This window comes from Arvicola amphibius, chromosome 6, assembly GCF_903992535.2.
Source record: "Arvicola amphibius chromosome 6, mArvAmp1.2, whole genome shotgun sequence".
Lineage (NCBI taxonomy): Eukaryota > Metazoa > Chordata > Mammalia > Rodentia > Cricetidae > Arvicola > Arvicola amphibius.
This window is the reverse complement of record NC_052052.2, coordinates 107,598,695-107,616,861: the sequence shown is the minus strand read 5'-3', so window position 1 is coordinate 107,616,861 and position 18,167 is coordinate 107,598,695. Positions and strand designations below refer to the sequence as shown.

General features: G+C 47.3%; 1 protein-coding gene across 3 annotated transcripts in view; it reads left to right on the top strand.

The window, feature by feature from the left end:
• Pfkfb3 (6-phosphofructo-2-kinase/fructose-2,6-biphosphatase 3) overlaps positions 1-18,167 on the top strand; it is an 85,251-nt gene that overhangs the window by 44,298 nt on the left and 22,786 nt on the right. For 2 of the 3 annotated variants that reach the window (XM_038332996.1, XM_038332998.1), the window contains exon 1: positions 14,350-14,781. The exons of the other annotated variant lie outside the window; for it this stretch is intronic. In XM_038332996.1, the coding sequence (XP_038188924.1) occupies positions 14,706-14,781 (76 nt within the window). In that variant the 5' untranslated portion in view covers positions 14,350-14,705. Of the gene's footprint in view, positions 1-14,349; positions 14,782-18,167 lie in introns of those variants that run through there. 3 annotated transcript variants of the gene reach the window in all.

Genomic DNA, 18,167 nt, shown 5'->3' with positions numbered 1-18,167 from the left:
GAATTGGTGCTGCCTATAAGGGGCTGCATCTTCCTCTATCGATTAACAATAAGTCAGTCCCCCCAGTCATACCCAGGCAAACCTGATCTAGATAATTCCTAAAACTCTCTCCCCAGATGGTTCTAAATTCTGTCTGTTTGACAGTTTAAACTAAGCAGCACAAGTTCATAGTAATCCTTCAGTCGCAGTTTATCAAGTGCTGAGATTACAGCCTTCAAGGTTGGTTTGTGAATCATCAGAGAGATCTCTGTTTATTGTTTATTTATGAGCCATAAGAATTCTGACTAGATTGAAGGTGTTCCAAGTGGAGGAAGAGCCTTTTGAGGAATATCAATGGAGTTTCTGACATTTTGTGATCCATGTGAACTTTAACATTTTCAAATTTTGACTTTCCATTTTGTAATAATTTCAGATTTACTGAAATGTTGCAAAACAGGGCTAAGTATTTCCAATAGCCTTTACCCAGATTCTACAGATATTAGCATGCTGCTCTGACTTTTTAATGTTGTCTGTCTTTTTGTCTGTCCACCTGTCCTCTGCCTCTAAACATTTCAGAGCATATTTCTTCAGAACGAGGAGAGGGTTGAGCATGGGAGCTCACACCTGAAATCCCATCACTTTGGAGTTTGAAGATGGGTAAGATTGCCGAGAGTTCAATGCCAGCCTGATCTATGTACTGGGTTCTAGGCCAGCCCACTCGATAAAGTAAGATCTGGTCTCATAAAACCAAAACCGAAATCCCAAACCAAAAGTGAGACCAAGCAAAACCAAATAAAAACCAGGAAATGACTTCACCCAGAGCCCTTATCTTACAGGTAGACTGCTGAAGTTTCCAGCGTCAGATCATTGTTCTGTGTTTACAGAAGGCAAACACATTTTAGCAGACGTGGGACTTCTATCCAGGATCACACTTTTGGGGACCTCGCGTCTTCTTGTGGAACTGTCTTTCCTCCCTTGTGTGTGTGTGTCTCACACCCTTCGTTGAATTTGAAGAGTGTTGCTGTATGTTTTTAAAAGTAATTTTCAAAGTCTTATTTTGTGGTGAAAACATGTGATACAGAAGTGTCTCCTTTAACATTTCCAAGTGTTCGTGTCAGTGGGCTTGAGCTTATTTACCTCATTGTGCCGCGGAGTGCTAGAATGTTCTCATCTTGCAAAACCGAGAGTCTCCCCTCATTTTCCCTCCTCTCTCAGATCCTGGCAGTCTTCATTCTAGTCTGCCTTTTGCCTTAATGAATCAGACTGCTTAAGTATCTCAGATAAGTGGAATCATACACACACACACACACACACACACACACACACACTTGTGATTAGCTTATTTTGCTTAGCCTAATGTTCTGGAGGCTAATCTATGCTCTATTCTTTTGTGGGATGAGTAATGTTTGACAATCTTATTTGTTTATTCATCCTCCAGTGAATACTAGCTGTCTCTGCCTCTTTGCTATTTGTATGTAAGAGCTGTGTAATGGTGCTTTGAATATGAATGTGCAAATAGCAAATACCTTTCTCCCAGCCTCCTTCCCTGGATCCCTCCCTCCCTCCCCTTCCTTGAGGTCAAACCAAGGGCTGTGTACTTACTAGGTAAGTGCTCTCCCACTGAGACACATCCCACCTCCATTTTTTTTGTTGTGTGTGGTAGATTGTATCCTTGGATGCTGAGCCAGAATATGACTTTTCTTCCTTAGGTTGCTTTCGTCCTGTTGCTTTTGGTAACAGGAAAACAGCTAAGTCAGGGACTGTGATTCCAGCACTTGGAAGGTGGAGGCAGGATGATCTGGAGTTCAAGACCAACCTTGGCTACTTGATGAGCTCTTGTCTCAGAAAGCTAAAACAAATTTTAAAAATTAGAAATGGAAACTGTGCTATTTCTATGTGCGGTTTGAACCCCATGTCTCCCTCTGTGAATTCCTACCTACTAGCAAGGATGGCTTCAGCCATTGCTTTTCAAAGGACTTGTCAAAGGAAGGTCTTGACCAGTGACTTCTGTACCCTTGACTACCAATTAGTCAGTTGTGTTACTGTTGTGTGTGAATCTACAGTTTCCTACTAAAGCTCCCGTGTTAACAACTTTTTCCGAATGATTGGAACTGAGGGCTCTGACACTATCTATAGAATAGTTTCATAATCCATTAATGGGAAATTAGGAGGTAGGGCCTGGTAGGAGGAAGGAGATCACCGGGGAATGTCCAATCTTATCTCCAATCCCCATAGTATCTCTGTCTCTCTGATCTCTCTATGTCTCCTTTCTATCTGCCCTGCTCCTCTGTATCTTTTCACTTCTGACACTGTCTCATTAGGACCAGAGGATTCTATTAGGCAACGGGTCTGGCTGATCTGGAACCAGAAGCTAAAATAAGCCCTCCCCTTTTGTGTTGTTTGTGTCTAGTGTCTTGTCACGGAGATGCAAAGTGGTGAACACAGTCACCGCGTGCCCAGTCCGCAGTTTTATATCTGGACTCACTCTGGATTGCACACATGGATTCCAAGACAAACGAATTCTTGAGAGCAGAGATTTGTCTTGTTCAGGTCATAGAACTGGTGAGAGGTTGAGGTGGGTCACCCAAGAATTCAGAGATTCCCTTATTTGCAGGGCTGGTTGGAGACCAGTTGCTTTGACTTCCAGCTGTTGTGAGTGTGATCTGGGTGTCACGGCGATGGTGATAGGATAGATTGACAGCTCTCCAGCCCACTGCTGCTCTTCTCCCAAATACATTTTTCTTTGTATCGTCTAGCTAGCACTTCCTTTCTGGTCATGGAACAAAACAAAGGGCACAACTCCTTGGAGCTGGTGATATAGGTCAGCAGGTAAAAGCACTTGATACAAGTCTGATGGCCTCAGATCAATCCCTGGAATCTGTGGTAGGAGAAGAGAGCCCACGCCCAAATGTAGTTACTCTCCGATTTCCACATGCAAAAAGATAAGACCTTGAGTCTTTGTAAGAGGTTGCTATTTTAGCTATAGTCTTACTCTTGGGGGAAGTGATGTGTTGAGATAGGGTCTCACTCTGTAGCCCAGGCTAACCTGAAACCTACTGTGTAGCCCATACCAATCCCAAACTCATGGCGATCTTTCTAACCGGCAGGATTAGAGGTGTGAGTTACCAAGCTTGCAATGTAGCCAAGGGTGACGTTGAACTCCCGATTCTCTCGTCTCCACCTTCCAATGCTAGAATCACAAGCATGTGTCACCCTGGCCAGCATCTACAGTGCTGAGGTAGAACACCAGGGCTTTGTGCATTCCAGGCAAGCACTCAACCAACCGAGTCATGAGTTTTGTATCTTATATCTAGTTTTTTATCTGCTCCTCACAGGGAACAACCTGATAGCTCTGCTCTGGTGATAGATTGATTTTTTTTTAACACTCTCTTTAAAAGTCATCATGCAGGATTGAACGGGCTCTTTCTTATCTCTGGCTGCTCCAGACTGTCCCAAGCCCTACTCTCTACTCTAAACATTACGCAGTAATACAACCCAGCTGGAGTCAGTTTTCTAACATCTAGTTAGTTTTGCTTTCCAAAACCTGCAGGGTTTTTTTTTTTTTTTTTCATGATCCAGCTCTATTTTTAGGCTGTTTTCCATTGGGAGAAGGAAGAATTGTACAAGGGGAAGAGCAGGGGAAGGGCGCTGGCCCTGTTTGTCAGCTGGGAGTTGCACCACAGCACGTGTTTGCACCACAGGCACAGGCAGGCCGCTGGCCTTGCGACACTGCCCTCCCCTGCCAGTCCCTCTGAGCAGAGCTGGAACTCGCTTTTCCCTACTCAGCAGAAGGTGGGCTGTTTTGCAGTTCGTGTTTTCCTCAAGCCTGGGTTAGTTAGCAACTTCAATTGACTTGACTGTGACTTCTCCCACCCCAGTCTGCATTCATGCACCAATAGTGAGAGAGAGTGTGTGGTGTGTGTGTGTGTGTGTGTGTGTGTGTGTGTGTGTGTGTAGGTTAGAAGGCAACTTCTGGAGTTGGCTCTCTTCTTCCAGCACGGATTCAGGACCAGGAGCATAGAGCCAGTGCTCTCACCAGCCAGGTATCACCTGCTGGCTGAGCTATCTCACCAACCTGGTATCAGGCATAGTTTCTTCTCTGCTCTTCCATGCCTGCTGGCCAAGCTTTGGCCATGACCTGAGGCTGGATCATAACCATAAAGTCTCTTAACCTGCAAGACTTAGTCCCTGGAATTGTTTCCCCTTCTCCTTCTCATTGTAGCTTCCGTCTCCCCTGCCTTTTCCTCTTCTTTCTGAAGGCAAAGTCCCACTGTAGCCCAGACTGGCCTGAAACTCACAGTGACCCTCCTGCCTTGGCTTCTCAGATTATGGGGTTACAAGCATAAGACACTACACATGCCTAAAATTGCTTTTCGTTGCCGCAGGATTTTTGTTGTTATTGCTTTGAGAAAGGGTCTCATGTAGCCCTGCCTGGCCTCAAATTCACTGTGTTGTCTTGTCTTGGTCAGTGTTCTGTAACTGTGAAGAGACACTATGACCATAGCAACTCTTATAAGAGAAAGTATTTAATTGGGGCTGGCTTACAGCTTCAGAGGTTAGTCCGTTACCATCGTGACAAAAGCATGGCAGCACACAGGCGGACATGATGCTGGAGAAGTAGCTCAGAGTCCTACAACTGGATCCACAAGCAACAGAGAGAGCCACTGGGCCTTGCTCAAAGCCCACCCCCTCCAAAGGCCACACCTCCTAGTTCTTCTCAAGTAGTGCCACTCCCGATGACTAAGTCTTCAAATACATGAGCCTATGGGGGGGGGGCATCCTTATTCAAACCACCAGTCCTTGATCTTCTGATCCTGACCTTTTCAAGTAGTAGAATTACAGTGTATGCCTGCTGGAGAGTCTCGCTACATAGTTCAGCCTGGCCTTGAATTCATTATTCTCTTGCCTCAGCCTCCTGAATGCTAGGATCACAGACACTCACCATTTTGCCTAGATATCATTGTTGTTTTTTTGCATCATGGTCTCCTGTAACCCTGGTTAGCTTTAAACTTACTGTACAGCTAAGGATGGCCTTGGACTCCGGATCCTCCTGCCCTCACCTCCCCAGTACTGAGATTACAGGCATACCCTACATCATCTTTATATGGTGCTGGGGGTTGCAACTAGGGCTTTCTGCATGCTAGATAAGCACTCTGCCAACTGAAGCACACCCTCAACCTTGGTTGCCCACTTTGTGAGCCATGTCCCATGTGTACCTCTTAGAGTCCTCTGTGACCATCTCTTTTTTTAAGGTTGCTCTTAGAGAGGAAGACTAAGGGAAGAGCCACAGATTGTCTTTGAAGATCTTCTTCAAACTCGAGAGATGGACTCGGACACCATCCTCTCCCCAACTAATATCCACCATCCACTCTATCCTGGTGTTGGGTGGCAAAACTTTTCCTGGGGAGACGCAATACACAAATTTTTACCCCAGATAGGGAACTTCCCAATAATAAACCAAAGTAATGATCCCACCAAAGTCCAACTTAGTGAACTAATGAGTTATATTGGGGTTCCTTACAGGAACATGGGGGAGGAGTTAAAGGAACATAAACAAGTCAAAGACAGCAGCATCACTAAGGCCTACCCCAGCATGGGTAACAGCTCACAAAGCTGAGAACCTGGAGCACACTACACAGCCTGCAGGCAGCTCAACAAACTGGAGAGTGTCCTTTTCAGGCACTTAGTTGGTCTAAATTGTTTTTTAGGAAGCTTGGCTGGTTTCTGCTTCTTCCAGGCAGCTGGTCTGGTTTCTTTCTGAGTCTTCTTTGCAGATTTTCTCCTCCCAGAGTCTTATTTATTTATTTATTTATTTATTTATTTTTGCAGCATAGCGTGTCTGAAAACCTTCTTTGCAGTTGGGCTCTGTTTCTTCTGGTATCAGGGAACAGCGACTCTGGTGGGTTTCAGGGAGTCTTGAAGGTATTTTTTAGTTGTTTTTCTGCCTGCTAAAGGAGCTCCTCTGCAGGATTGAAATGTTTTCACCTTGGTGGAAACTCACACAGCACCTGGATTTCTCCAGGTGTAGCATCAATGTCGATGCAAACTCCACCCACCCACCATGTACATACATGCCATTTGGAGAAACCAATGCTGTGGTCAACACATACAGTCACCATCACACAGCGTTTGTTTATTTGAAGTCAGGCTTGAACTCCTGACCCTCGTGATTTCACTATGGAATGCTGACGTTACAGATGTGTGCCACCACTCCTGGCACCACGGAATTCTTCACTAACGTCCTGTCAAGTCCAACCTCTCAGTGTCAGAATCCACACAACTATATACTTTCTCCCTGGGGTTTAAACAAAATGAGTTATCACTCATTGACAAACATTAAATAATTTTAGCTGTTAGCAAGGCATGGTAGTGCGTGCCTTTGATGCCAACACTCAGGAAGCAGAGGTAGGCGGAGTTCCAGGCCAGCCTGGTCTACATAGTCAGACCCTGTTAAAAATATAAAGGGAAACACTGTAAATGGATCTCTTTGTTTGAAATAACTATAGACTCTCAAGAGTTTGAAGAATAACACATGAAGTACCATGACCTTTTTGTTCAGCTTCTGATTGAGACATCTTATGTAGCTCTAGTATAATATCAAAATGAAATTGACCTTGGCCTAGTACTGCCATTTGAACTGTAGAACATTGCATTTTGGAAAAGCATGACTATTCTGAAGGTATAATACCTTTGTTTTCAGGGGACAGCAGTTCAAGACAGCGTTTCTCTGAATAGCCTCTGGCCTCGAACTTAGAGATCCCCTGCCTCTGCCTCCCGAGTGCTTAAAGGCATCAAAGGCGTGCTCCACCACCTAGCTAACCCTGGTTAACACAGATCTCTGTGTCTTGACGGGCTGAAGAGGCTGGCAGAGGGTTAAAAACCTTCTCAGAGTAGAGTGATGTGTGAAGGAGCACACACAACACCTACAGAAAGCTTTAGTAGCATGGACCTACGCAGAGTGTCGTTAAAAAAGACAGGACCCTGTCTGGCATGGTGGTCCGTGTCTATCATTACAACAATTCAGGGGGCTGAGACAGGACCTTGAGTTCAAGGCTAGTCTGTGCTGCATCTCATGAGCTAATTTCAAAATGTGAAACAATACCTAGGCCCTGGGGATGTAGCTCAGTTGGTAGAGAGTTCGTTTTCTGTGCAGGAAGTCTTGGATTCAGCCTTCAGCACCACCTAAACTAGACATGGAGGCATATGTCTGTAATCCTTGTACTTACGAGGTAGTGGCAGTAGAATCAGGAGTCCTGTGTCAGTGCTGGAGATTGCTCAGTGGTTAAGAGCACTGGCTGCTCTTCCAGAGGACTCAGTGGGTTCAGTTCCTAGTACTCCTATATATGGCTAACAGCCACCTGTGACTCCAGTTCCAAGGGACCCAGCACATTCTTTGGACTCTGTGGTCACTGTGCACATTGATGCACAGCCGTACATGCAAGCAAAATACCCATACACAGAAGGAGAGAGGGGGGATCGTTCATTCAGTGTCATCCTTAGGATATATATAGAGTTCAAGGCCAGCCCAGTCTATAGGAGCCTTCTCTAAGAACTCCAGATAAGTAAATGAATAAAAGTATAGCAGAGAGGTGTGAGGTGTGGGTGAAGACCTGTAAACCAGCACTCAGGAAGCCAAGGCAGGAGAACTGAGAGATTCATGCTTGCTTGAGCTACATAGTGAGATACGGTCTCACAAAACCAGAATATTTAGGTTGGAGAGTTGGCTCAAGGGTTAAGAGCACTTATTCTTGCAGAGTTTCAGAACCCACAGGGTGGCTCACAGCCATCTGTAACTGCAGTCGCAGGGGATCCATAGCCTTCTTCTAACCTTCAAGGGCACCAGGAGCACATACGGTGCATAACGTGTATGCAGACATACATACATATGTGCATACATACATACATACAAGGAGCTCATATATAAAAATAATAAATAAATCTAAAACCTTTTATAGAATAGCAACAACAAATAAAAGTAAAAACACCACCAAAATAAAACAAATTTAAACAACAAAAGCCAGGCATAGAGGCTTTTATAATTTTAGCACTTGGAAAGTTGGCGCAGGAGGATCAGTGTGGCCTGGACTACAGAGTAAGAACTGTCACAAATAACAACAAAACAAAACACTCAAAAAAAAAAAAACCCAAAAGCAAACAACCAACAGCCTTCCCCCAAATAACCCACCTACCACCAACACCAACGCCCCCCCCCATAACAATAAAAACAAGGAAACATTGATTGGACCAGGAAACTTGTTGGAGGTTTGATTGCCCCTCCTCCCCCACAGGTTGGCAAGTGCTCACCCACTGAGTGGACTTGTGTAAATTGCACAATCTGAATTGATTCATCCAGAGCCAGGATGTGACCACAGTAGACCTTCTTCACTCTCTAATAATGCAACATTTAATTCAGATGGGAGAAAAAAGTAATGACATATGTAAAAAATAAAGAATCCTTTTTTCAAAATGGATTTTTCTCAGTGCAGTTTTAGGTTCATGGGGAACAATATTTTTATTGCCCAACCACCTCTATCTATGTCTCTGTCTACATTTCTCCTCTAAATGTGGTTGGAATCTTAGTGCGTGCTCCCCACATCCCACACACATTTGAAACAGGGTCTCACAGAGTCTCACAGGAGTCCATCCTGGCCTTGGACTTCCAGATAGCCCAAGGAGACTTTCATTTTCTTTCTTTTCTTCTTTTCTGAGACAGGATCTCTCTACACAACCCTGACTTTCCTGGAATTGGCTACCTAGCCCAGGCTGACCTTGAACTCACAGAGATCTGCTTTCCTCTTCCTCCCAAGGGCTGGGATTACAGGCAGGTGCCACTACACCTGTAGGGAAACTTTCTGCTCCAGTCTCCACCTCCCTGAGTGCTGGGATAACAGTAGTGGTTCCTCCTCGTGCCTGGCAACTTCCAGGTTTTGAATATACATAAGCATATAACCTGTGAACTGGATTCGGGAGCCTCCTATGTCATCCGTGCAGCTAGCCTCCAATCTCTATTTCCATTCGTATACAAGTCACAAATATTTCTTTAATAAAAGTCACCTGGCAGGAGGAGCTCTGTAAATTTGAGGCCAGCCTGGTCTACAAAGGGGGTTCAGGACAGCCAGGGCTGTCAACATAGAAAAAAACCCTATCTTGAAAAACAAAACAAACAAAAAGTCACCTTCCCTCATCTTTGGGTGATGGGCGGTGACGTAAAGGTTTGGTTTTGCTGTTCATTTGATGTCTTGCTTCACTCTCTCATACGCGGGATCTTTCAAGCAAGCAAATAATGACACTTGGGGTCTAATTAGCAACATGAGATTGCTCACAGCCTGCCGGAGCTTGTTCCCTCCATCCCTCCTTCCCTGGGGAGTAGGTGTAGGCACCAGTGTGGTTTAAACATTTAACTCTAAGCAGTTGGTGCAAGAACAGGGAAATAGAGTTGCTTGTTGCTGTTGTTGATAGCCACAGCTTGGCAGCACTGGTAAGGGTTAGGTGACACGGGTCAGAGAATGGGAACAAAGGTTATGGAGGAAAAGTACTTCCACGTCCTTTTTGCTTAACTAGACCCGGCTCACTGACTTCACACATCGAGTTCTCCAGCAGGTGTGTGGTGGCCTGTGAGTATGAGAATATATCATTTTAGGTACTTGCTATGCTAAACACCATGAGGCCTTTCTCTTCTTTCATGCCAACAGCTTAACTGGTCCAGGTGAAAGGACTGAATAACAAACAGTCCAGTCTTCCCTTGCTTAGGGTTGTTGTACTCATCACCCTGGGTCGTGGTGGGTCTGTAACGTGACCACCTGTGAAGCTATCTGCTTCTGTGCCAAGTATGTGATCACTTTACACACACACACACACACACACACACACACACACACACACACACTCACTCACTCACAGGGCTGGAGATGTAGCTCAGTTAGTTGATGGAGTGTTTGCCTAGAATGCCTAAAACCCTGGATTTGGTTCTCAACACCAAATAAACCAAGCATGATAGTTCGTGCTTGTAATTTCTTGGCTAAATATGGAGTTTAAGGCCAGCCCAGGTTATATGAGACCCTGTTTCTAAAACAGAACAAACCAGCCACAAACACACGGTCTTCCTAACTTCTTCCTTTCTTGGTCTTGGCTTGATTCCTCGACCTTTCTAATCTCCAATCTCCCCTTTATTCCTTCCCATAAACAAGGGGTGGCAGGCTGTGGAATGCAAACTAGATTGTTCAGTAGTTTCTTTTGGCTTTCGTGGGGGCCCAGATTGTAACTTAAGAGTCTAAGGGAAATTGTCAATCAGTTCTACCAATTGGAGTCGCCTGACTTTAAGAATGCCACCTTGAAGAATGTTCAGATTCTTGGCAGCCTCTTCTAAAGGGCTGAATTCATAATATCCACCGTGGAGATGGGAGAGTTAGTGAAGCCCCAGGGGACTACATCTGAGCCAAAGATAAGGGTGTTTTAGCAGACCAGGAGGAGGCAGGAGGAAGACTAAACAGCAAACCTAACCAGGCATTTTTGGATGTAGTTGCAGCCAGTTGTTCCTAAGGAGTATCTTTCATATTGAAGCAATTTTACCTCCCATGAGGACGCTCATTTACCCGTGCTTACAAGCTGACCGAATTCAGCTGTGTCCTTCACGTTCCATCTACACCTAGATATCTGGAAGCCTATAGGGGTTAAGTCAACTTCCCCTTCCCTCTTTGGTAGCAATGGTGACTGGAGAACTTGGTCTTTGTTCTGGACACTCACTGCATTGTTGGCACCTGGGCAGGGAACATGCACCATTTGAGAATGCTTAACTGCCTCCTGCTTTGAGGTCTGACCTTAAGTCAAGAGGTTTAACATCTCCTTAGTCACCAATCTGATCACAGGGGAGCGCCAGTTCAGGCTTTGCATCCACTACTCGGGCCATCCTTGGAGACTCATGGAAGTTTCCCTTGCTTCAGGCTTCTACCTGACCCTGCAAAGCCCCACTTTCCTGTCATCTCTCTCAGCTCTGTCCTCCTCTGCCCACCCCACCAATGCGACCCCTCAAGTTCGGCCCCAAGTCTAACCAGGATATTTCCTCTATTTCCCCTCCCCAGGGAGATTCATGTTTTCCACCTTGGGTCCTTCCTCCTTACTTAGCTTCTCTGGGTCTGTGGATTGTAGCATGATTATCCTTTATTTTATACCTAATTATTATACCTAATATCCACTTATGAGTGAGTCCATACCATGTTTGTCTTTCTGGGTCTGGGTTACCTCACTCAGGATTTTTAATTTTTTTTTTTTCTAGTTCATTCATCTGCCTTCAAATTTCATTGTTTCTAACAGCTGAGTAATTCTCCATTGTGTAAATGTACCACATTTTCTTTATCCATTCTTTGATTGAGGTGGCATCTAGGCTGTTTCCAGGTTCTGGCTATGACAAATAATGCTGCTGTGAACATAGTTGAGCAAGTGTCCTTGTAGTATGATTGAGTATCCTTTGGGTATATGCCCAAGAGTATTGCTGAGTCTTGAGGTCGATTGATTTCCAATTTTCTGATTTCCAAAATTGGCTGTATAAGTTAGTGTTCCCTTCCTCCACATCCTCTCCAGCATGAGCTGTCATTTGTGTTTTTGACCCTAGCCGTTCCCACAGGTGTAAGATGGAGTTTTAGTTGTTTTGATTTACATTTCCCTGTTGGTGAAGGATGCTGAACATTTCTTTAAGTGATTCTCTGCCATTTGAAAAAGGTGCTCTGTTGAGAATTCTCTGTTTAGGTCAGTACCCCATTTTTTTTTTAATTGGATGACTTAGTTCTTTGATGTCTAGTTTCTTGAGTTCTTTATTTATTTTAGAGACCAGCCTTCTGTCAGATGTGGAGTTGGTGAAGATCTTGGTTGTCATCGGAGAACCTTCAGCCAGTGACTGATGGAGGCAGATTCAGAGACCCATGGTCAAACCTTGTGATAGGGGAGTCCTGTTGAGGAGAAGGGGGAGGAAGTATAGGAAAAGTGGGATCAGGAGCATCTCAGGAAAACAGAAACCAATAGTCGGGCTCCTGGGAACTCATGGAATCTGAACCAACAACCAGGGAGCTTGCATGGGACTGACCTGGGACCTCTGCAGACATGTGGCAGGTGTGTAGCTTGTTCTGTGTGTGGGACTCCCAACATTAGGAACAGGGGCTGTCCCTGGTGCTTTGACTAGCTCTTGGGAACCTGTTTCTCATGCTGGGTTGCCTTGCCCAGCATCTATACAGGGGGAAGTGCTTGGTCTTATGGCAGCTTGATATGCCCTGCTTTGCTGAAGTCCATGGGAGGCCTGTCCCTTTCTGAGCCGTTATGGAGGAGGAGGGATGAGGGGGGTGACGGGGATGAGGAGGAGGGAGTGGGAGGAGAGAAGGGAGGGGATGTAAAATAAATTAATAAAAATAATAATAAAAAGAAGAAAAATAAATTTAAGCAAATGATGAAAGCTATAAATAAATAAAAATTGATCTCTACTGGTGCCATTCCCACCCTGTTCTCCATGAACTCCCAGCAATCTCTTCCTAAGCTTTGAGGTGAAGGAATGCCATCCGACCACTGGACTGGCTTGTGGGTGTCTGCAAAATCTCAAGTTGGCAGCCAAGGGCATGGAACGGGCCTGTAATACCAGGCTGAGAAGGAGCAAGCTCTAGGCCGGCCTGGAGTACGTAGGAAAGCCCTGTCTCAAACAAAGAAAACAAACAAAACCAGTGGGAATTTGAACATGTGTCCAGGTGCACTGTGGTTGCTGGGGAGCAGGAATGGTGCAGGGTGTCTCCTGGCAGGGATGCACCTTCACCTATCCCCACCCCAACGCCCTGCTTCCTGCTCCGCACCCTGCAAACCCAGTGAGGGGGACCCTTGCAAGAGACACGTACACTCGGTGTTTTCCTTGTCGAGTCAGTCCACTCTGATTTCAGGAATGGAGCGGGACTCACCCTTGGGCATTCTAGGGTGTCACCTCTGGCATTCGCTCTCACTGCAGAAAAACAAGTTCAAATGCAGCGCACCGGGTTTCTGAACAGGTGCCCGAGCACAGACACCAGACGGTCAGCAAAGCTGTCCTGAGAGTGGGGGCAGGCTCTGAGGAGGGTGGCACAGGAGGGTGGGGTGCGGGAATGGGGGTCAGAGCCCGGAGGCCTTCAGGGTCTACTAGCCAGGTGGGCGACTCTGAGCACCAGGTCTCCCGGGTTCTCCAGGCTGCTGGAGAAGGCGGAGGTCCCGGGCGGGGCAGGCTGGGTTGGGAGCAGAGCAGCTGCGCCCGCCGCCGCCTGGGAGCCGGCGCCCTCCCAGCAGAGCATGCAGGACGTGCGCGACGTGTGGCAGCCTCTGCGCAGACTTTTCCACTGCAGTGTGGGGTTCCGTGAGCGCCTCCAATCACAGCCCAGCTTCATCGCGACGTGTACAGCTCGCCGCTAGGCAGGGCAGGGCAGTGCTTTCTGTGCGGAGGCTTCACTCGCTAAGGACACATTTAAAGTGCCATGCTTGTCCGCAAAAGGACCCCCAGATTGTCGCTGAATCAATGGCTTCTAGCAGTTCACTGACTGCCTGTCGTGTATCGCCAGCCTATGCAAAGTGCGAATATCGGGAAAGGAAGCGGGGGTTTGTTCACATCAAACTAAAAGTGGCAGGGTGTACCGGAGGAAGTGACATTTGAGTTTAGGATCTGACTACCTATCGACTATAAGCCTCGGAGCTTACAGTCCGGTAGTGAAGGTGGGAATAGGCTCTACATTTTATTCATTACTTGCAGAGATAAAGATCTATGAGCTATGGTCCATGTTGAAAGGGAACCTGAAGATACCAACTCCTCCCCTATACCCCAAAGTTCCGTTTCTATTGAACCTCCTTTACTTTTTTGCTCTCTCCAAGTGCCTAGCTATGCGGGACTGGGTGAGGGGTGACAACACTGCTCAAGCTTAGGTTTCTAGGGCATTCAGAAAAAAAAAAGTGCTCGTGCCCTAAGATGGCAGTGACAGCAGTGGCAGAGGACATAGTGGGTGATGACGCACAGGTATTAACAGGAGGCAGATCTGACCTGGGTTTTCTCTTGAACTGTGCCGACCCCAAAGCTTGGAACTGTGAAGCTCGCTATTGGGGCCCCACTGCTTGAAAGGCCGAATTGGGAAGATACCTTTTAAAACAGCATCTGGAGATGCCTTTAGGGGATAGGCTTAGCGAAGTAAAAGAGGACTAGAGAATCAGACTGGGTTGCAGGAGCCGAGCGTGCTGCCCTCGCCTGCCCGCAGAGGGCGGCAGCAGGCTATTTCTTGGCCTTGCCCACCCTTCTCTCCACGTGAAAGGGGGCTGGGACGCAAAGAATGCGGCCCGCCCCGAGGCTGACGCGCCGCGTTACCGGTCAGATCTTAAAAGGCCGGGCAGTGCGTGTGGCATCCCGATAGAGCAGAAGAGGAGCAAGTGGCAGTGCTGGGTGGCGGGAGCGCGGCTGTCACTGTGCTGGAGCATCCCTGAGCTTCTGAACAGAGCCGACCAGTCAGCCAGCATTGCGCGCCGCCGCCAGCCCGCGCCGATCTCATCCGTCTCGTGTCTGCTCAGGCGATCCTCCAAGACTTCGCACAAAGCACATTTTTCAAAGCAGCGCAGGGGAGCGCCCAGCCGCGTGCAGGCGGACGCACCCTTCCTGTCCTTTGTTCCGGGGGGATCTGCAACTGCTCTTCTCCCCAAGTCGGAGTCTCTTCTCCTGGGGTGGCGGGTCGCCGAGTGCAGCTACGAAAATGCCTTTGGAACTGACTCAGAGCCGGGTGCAGAAGATCTGGGTGCCTGTCGACCACCGACCCTCGTTGCCCAGAAGTGAGTGCAGCTGCGCGGGGGGCTAGGTTGCAGACTGCGCCGCGTGCAGATCCCGGCCATTGTGTGTGCAGCGGCTTTGTGCCGGTTCCCCTCTGCGGGAAGCGCACTCGTGCCGGTCGGCCGGGCGAGGCGGGGGTGGCGGCGGGCTGCGTCTCCCGGGCTGGGCTGCAGGGGCGCTGTGGTTCCGGAAACCTTCAGTGTGCCTGGCCTGGCCTGAGATCATGGAGCCAGCGCCTCCCAGAGGCTGAGAAGACCCGGCGCCCCGATTGCACCTGGGGCTCGGCCGCGGTCGCCACCGCCCCTTTTCTTGGGCTCTCCTCAGGTTCATTCTCTCTCACTCTCCCTCCCTCCTTCGTATCTCTCTGTACCTCCGTCTATTCCCATATTCACCCTCACTCCGGCGATTGCAGGCTCTTGGTTTCAGGGATGGTCTATGGGTTTGCTGGTGGTGTTTCACAGGTGCACTCATTTATCCGGAACCCGGAATTTGCTGGCGGTTTGCCTTCGTGACCCACCTGTTGCTGCCGGTAAACGATTTGGGAAGGTTTCGTTCAATTCCATCCCTAGCTTGGGAAAGGTACCACTGGAGAGACGATTGGAATTGCTCTAAGGCTATGTGTTCCTTCTTGGCAGCACGCCCAGGAGCCCATGGGGGTAGACAGAAGAGAGCTGCCTAGCTGGCATGAGGCTCAGACCACATTTGTAGCTTGAGTTGTAACCATGGAATCCAGTGACAAAGCCGGGAGGTGGGTTTCCTGTCACCTTGGGGACACTTGAGCGCCGGACTTCAGGGTAGGCTTCTCCATTGCCACGTTTGACTGGATAGATGGTCATCACAGGACATGACAGCTCTTTTGGAGCATTGAATGCCTGAGTCACCAGCTTCCCTGCTGACCTGAGCCCAGCTTCTCTGTGATGCAGTATGAGACACCTCCAGCATGTCTTCTCTGCTGGACCTGAGGGCGTTGGTGGAACCCGTTCCTAAGGCAGGGCTCCTTTTCTCTTTTGACAAGGAAATCAGGGGCAAGGGCTTGGCAGGTCTTCTTTCCTAAACCCTGTCAGACATGTTTATGCACTGGGTCTGCCTTTATAAAAATGCTCCAGGGAAGAGCCAAACCTGGTGGCACATCTATAATCACATTGCGCTGGAGCCGGTTAACTGAGGAGGCTGAGGTTAAGAGAACCATGAACCTCGGCTGAAGAGTGAGGCTCGACCCAATAAATAAATAAATAAACAACAACAGCAAACCAGGAAAAGTTGGTTGAGACCAAATTTAAACCCCCTGAACCCACACCCTCACCACCACCCTCCCATCCCCTGTGCCCAAGACAGGGTTTCTCAGTAGCTTTGGAGCCTGTCCTGGAACTCACTCTGTAGACCAGGCTGGCCTCGAACTCAGAGATCGGCCTGCCTCTGATTCCCGAGTGCTGGGATTAAAGGTGTTTGCCACCACCGCCTGGCCCTTCTGGATTTTTGATAAGGAAAATTGTAACACAGTTTTGGACAGAACTTGGTCACCCAAACCAATGACCGGCTTCATATGTATATATAAAGCCGGGAGTTGCATGTGTGTGTGTGTTCTTCCCTTGTTTGGGTCTTCAGGAACCATGGCAACTTTTGCAAGGACCCTAAACTCAGTGGGGCTGACTGTAGTAATATTGAGGGACATCACAGCCCATCTCTGTGCCCCTCCTCTGGGCTTCAGAACCTGATCATTAGATTCCGTGAGCTTGCACGTCTGTCACGGAGTTGAGGGATTTGCCAACGGTTGCTGTCAGAGCCGTTTGGAGTCTGAGGTGTGTGGGTCTAAAACTGACGGATTAAGGTGACCAGTTCACCAGCTTCTGTGGTTCTTCCGTGTGACACTGGGGTGTAGCCTCAGACACATCCCTTCACATGCGAATATCTGCAGCCAGGGTAGTGACTGCATATCCACATTTTAAGTCCGATCTTTCCTATACTCAATTTGTTTCTGACTGCACTAGAGAAAAGAAATGGCTTTTGTGTTGACATTGGGAATCTTGTGGACTTTCTTTTTCTTGGAGACAAGGTCTCTCTGTGCCCTAGCTGGCCTGGAACTATGTAGACTGGGCTGGCCTCAACTCAGATGGAATTAAAGGTACATGCCGCCACACCCAGCCTATTTTCATTCACCTAAACTTTTTTTTTTTATTTTTATTTTTCAGACATGATCTGACTTGAATTCACTATGGTGTGGAGATGACCTTAAACTTCTGATCCTCCTGCCTTCCCAGATGCTGAGATTATAAATGTGCACTACCATACATGGATTCCTTGGTGCTGGGGATTGAACCCAGGGCTTTGTGAATATAGCCCTGTTAGCTCCAGCCCTGTTACCATCTTTATATGTGGCCTTCACATCAGAGATTGGCAGCGAACTCCTGAGGCTTATTGCTAGAGGGCATGAAGAAAATTGTCCCTTTAAAACTAAAAGAATAATCATAAAGAACAGACAACTCCCAAAGGCCAGGCATAGTGCTGCATGCGTTTAATCCTAGCCCTCAAAAATGAGGGCCAGGCAAGTAAATCTCTGAGTTCAAAGCCAGCCTGGTCTCCATAGCTTGTCTTGAAAACAAAACAACTGAGTATGTTTGCCTGTGAAGCACAGTAACGCAGTGCTAAGTTTCCTTACCAACATTGTGATTAATGCTTCTTGCAAAACTGGAAGCTTCCGTCAGTTTTAACCACAATCCAGAGAGACTTGACTGTATTTGCAAATTAGCTTAAGTGATCTTCAGTTCTACTAGCAAGAGCTGCTTTTCCTGTTACCTCCACTGAATATCTGCAGCCTGCTACATAGTAGGATGCTGCTACCTGCTTGGAACCCTAGTTTCCCCGGTTTCAAGAAGATTATGTTTTTGTATATGTAGTGTATCTGGGCTGTGAGCTATCCCAGCCTTGGGCAGTGTGATGGAAGGCTTGGGTTATAATCTACATAGGTACAAAGATCCCATTGCTAATGCAGCAAAGGGGCATTAAGACTGGTTACACAGAGTTACCTTAAACAGCAGCTACAAAGAACATCTGCTTTAAAAATACTTATTCTGACGAGGGTGACACATGCTGCGGGGACGATCAGACAGGATAGCTCTGTGAAGTTGGTTCTCTCCTATCCTTACGTGGGTTCTAGAGATGGAACTTAAGTCCTTGGACTTGAGAGGCAAGCAAAGCCATCTTGCCAGTCCTCAACTTTTTGTTTTTCCCAAATACATGGGAGTAAGATACCAGTTTATCTTTGGTTAGGATTTAGAATAGACTGCATGTGAAGGAAGATGGGTATGGTTTCAACATCTTATAGAATTCTATCTGTTGATGCCCAGCCAGGCATATGCATAGCAGCCATTTCAGGTGAGTTATGTGGTGG